The sequence below is a fragment of the Nansenia antarctica genome (assembly GCF_963989245.1).
Source record: "Nansenia antarctica genome assembly, chromosome: 20".
Taxonomy (NCBI): Eukaryota; Metazoa; Chordata; class Actinopteri; order Argentiniformes; family Microstomatidae; genus Nansenia; species Nansenia antarctica.
In genome coordinates this window covers 7,262,158-7,266,025 of record NC_137693.1, presented here as the reverse complement: position 1 = coordinate 7,266,025, position 3,868 = coordinate 7,262,158, and the positions used below count along the sequence as shown (strand labels likewise).

The 3,868-nt window shown below is 42.6% G+C and overlaps 1 protein-coding gene across 1 annotated transcript; it reads left to right on the top strand.

Moving 5' to 3' along the window:
* Nucleotides 1-1,939: 1,939 nt before the first annotated feature.
* Nucleotides 1,940-2,878, top strand: LOC308174954 (olfactory receptor 52N4-like; the record flags this gene model as incomplete). The annotated part of the gene is made up of 1 exon (XM_080550065.1): nt 1,940-2,878. One exon carries the CDS (start codon nt 1,940-1,942, stop codon nt 2,876-2,878), a length of 939 nt encoding a protein of 312 aa, XP_080406191.1.
* Between the last annotated feature and the right edge of the window lie 990 nt (nt 2,879-3,868).

Here is a 3,868-nt window from a genome sequence, read left to right as displayed (position 1 = left end):
ATCCCTGGCAATTACTGTATTTATTATAAAAGTATCATTTCACATCATTATGATTTGATTTTATCTCAATGGTATGGATAGCCAATTTTGTGATGGAAGCTATGTAGTACCAGTGGCTAGTATAAAGAAATATATCATTGTAATTACAATTTCGCCTTGTTGTTTTCATGTATAGCTCCTTTATGAGTGACAGTACACTACTTAGCCTGGTTGTTTTTTTAAGTTATATTTCCCCGGCAGTCTCTCCCTTCCAAATTTTAAACACTATTACTGGGCCTTTACACTTAGACCTCTGTTAACTTGGATACAACCTGAGGCTTTGGTGTCATGGCGGGCCCTGGAGGAGAGTCTGGTGCGTCCTCACTCCCTCCAAGAGCTTCTGTACTCGAACATTCCCATCACTCACTGTCGCCGGAAATTTGGTCCCATAGTGTCCCAACTGATTTCGACATGGAGGGCAGTAGAGAAACTGAGTGGTTGCCCCTTTGCATGGAATCCTTGCTCTCCATTGTTTAATAATGCCAGACTGCTGATTGGTGGCCATCCTATTCAGTTCTCTCGATGGAAAGAGAAAGGTGTCCAAACGCTGGGAGACATCTACGGAAATGAGGGTTTACTTACTTTTCAAGAGCTATGCATAACATTTGGTTTGCCATGTTCTTCTTTTTTCTTTTATTTACAATTGAGAGCTGCTCTGAAAGCCAGTGGAGTCTCTCTGCAAACTCCTCTCACACCACATCCATTGCACAAAGTCCTTTACAGCACTGATGGCTCTAGTGGCCTGGTTTCTAATCTCTATCGTTTTATTTCTAAACACGCTTACACACCCCTGGCTTTGGATACTATATGGAGGGCCGACATCCCAGAACTAGATTCAGCCTTTGATTGGGATAAGGTCTGGTCCAACATACTGTTAGCATCTAGAAATCCTGACCACCAGCAAATTCATTACAACTTCATACATAGAGTTTACCTGACACCCAAGAAACTTTTCTTGATGAAAATCAACACACACCCTACTTGCACCTTGTGCGCTAACAAGGCCTATGGCACCTACATGCACATGGTCTGGGAGTGTCCTCCAGTGGCTAGTTTCTGGGAGATGGTGGCCTCTAACCTCTCTGAGCTATTTGAGACTAATGTGCCTTACTCCCCCATTGCACTTATCTTAAACAATCTATCCAATGTGGGCCTACCTCTGATCAAGAAGCGAGGCTTACTAGCCGGAATTACAGCAGCTAAAAAGTTAATTGCCACACATTGGAAGCCTCCCCATACACTTTCTCGGAGAGTCTGGGTCCTAACTTACCTAGACATAGTCTACTTAGAGCTATCAACAGCCCGGATGCACGGGGCAAAACAGCCAATACTGGAGATGTGGAACTCAATTTCGTTGAGCCTCAAAAGCTTAGTATAACCACTTGATGTAGCGAATAGCCTGGATCCCGGGTGGGGGGGTGGGAGGTCGTCATTTTAATTTTGTTGTGGTTTATTTTTGGTTCTTGTTTAATTTTACTGTGTCGTGTTGTATGTGTCGTTATTGTTTATAATGTACCTGTCTTGTTGTCGAGTTGTTTAAAAAAAAAGAAAAAAAAAGTTGATCACAAAAAAACAAAAATATATATTTCCCCAAGGACGGGTGACATCATTGTCATGCCCCCGTGTTTACAGAGAATATAGTACATGGCTTGTCATCATGTTTGGGGTTTTAAATAAAAGGCTGTTGTTGTTTTTTCAGTCAGAGTGGAGGGGTGGCAGAGCACTGAGGACACTTGCAAGGACCAACTCACCTTTTCTGTTAGTTAGGTATTTCTGTCTCTCTTACAGTATTATCAAGGAATATTATTTTGTATTGTAATAATCATTATTGCACAGTATGTTTCTTGAGGTAATTTATTGTACTTCTCCCCTCTCCTTTAGGCTCTGAGACCCCCTTCAGATGGAGAACCACACATACAACGAGTACATTCTACACCTGGAGGGGATAAAGGTCACCCACCAATCTTCGTACCCTGCCTTCATCATCCTCCTCATCATCTACATCTTCACCATGGTGTCTAACATCTCCCTCATAGTGCTGATCTCCATGGAGAGGAGCATGCACCAGCCTATGTACCTCCTCCTCTGCAACCTGCCCCTCAATGATGCTCTGTCGGCTGCTAACATTTTGCCTCGCGTTCTCAGTGACATTTTCATAGACAGTGCAGACCGGTATATCAGCTACATAAACTGTGTGGTCCAAGCATTCTTTGGCCATTTCTTTGGCACCTGCTGTCACACAATACTTATGATTATGGCCTTTGACAGATATGTGGCCATCTGCAACCCCCTGCGGTACGCTACAATCATGACCAACAGAATGGTGGTCACACTAAGTGTGGCTGCCTGGGGGGTGGCCTTCATCTTGATTCTCATCCTTATACTGCTCAGCGTCCGTCTGTCACGCTGCAGGGATAGGATCCTCAACCCTTTCTGTGACAATGCCTCGCTGTTCAAGCTCTCCTGTGAGAGCCTGCTCATCAACCACATCTACGGCCTGTTTATCACTGTGATCATCATGGGCGTCTCCCTGGGATCTGTGACGCTGACCTACCTGAAGATCACTATGGTGTGTTTGAGGAGTAAGAACAGGGTGTTGAACAGCAAAGCCTTGCAGACTTGCACCACACACCTGGCCGTGTATGTCCTCATGCTGGTGTCAGGCTTCACCATTGTCTTTCTGCACCGGTTTCCTGAGTGGTCTGACCAAAGGAAAATGGCATCCATTATGTTTAACGTGGTTCCACCTGCACTCAATCCTATCATCTATGGCCTGCAGATCAAAGAGATCAGAGAGAGGATTTTTCACATGTTTCATAACAATAAAGTGACTATGTGATGGTTGAAGTTATGTTTGAAGTAATGTTTGAAATGCGTCGTCCAACTTGGTCCAGGGCCTTTAGTTAGACCATCAGCTTCAAAGATAGACTGTTGGTTCACAATACCCGGGGAACATGCTTGATCCTAGCATAAAAGGGTTGTGCACAATACTACTGAAATGAAAATGAAATTAAAATGTATTCAGTAACTGAATCCTGCTTACATGGCTCAAAATGTATTCAGTATTCATGTAACTTTGAGGAATTGTGTTCCTACATGTACACAGGAGTACTAAAGGACACTCTTTCTTTATTATTATACAGGAAAGGATTTAAAGTAACATTACCGATTTTAAAATGTGTTACATTTAGACTGGCCTGACTCTGATAACTGATTTAGAGCAGGTTCCTGTTCTGCAGCACTAAAAGACAGAATCACAAACAATATAAAAAGTAAAAGTGGGAACAATCACACAAGGAAGACAACAGGAAAACATAAACAGCTACACAGCACTACAAAGGAGAGGACTACAAAGGAGGGAGTGAATAAGATGATATGTGAGCTGGATCAGTGGTTGCAGGTGTATCCTTCCATCAGATGGTGTTTATATGCCTGTTTGAATGAGATAGAGGTTGTTGCTCTAATGTAATATAGGATCTCATTCCAGATTTCAGTGTATGTGTGAAAAAAATGACATCTGACCATAGTTGTTTTTGTAAGGTGGAACTGGGATGAGTGCAAGTGAAATTGATCTAGTGATGCGTTCTTGTCTTGTATTTTGTCTTGGAAGTAGAGCAGTGAGTGTTGGAGGGGAGTAATTGTTTTGGATCTGAAATAAATATGGCTAGATTATTCTGAAGTCAGGGTTAGTGATTGGAATGTGAAAATGCAGTGCAGTGGTGTGTCTGGGGGAAGGTTGCCATGGATCTATTATATAGTCTTGCTATTGGTTCAATGATTTCCTTTGAGGTAAGAGACCAAATTGTGAGACATTATCTCGGATATCGTT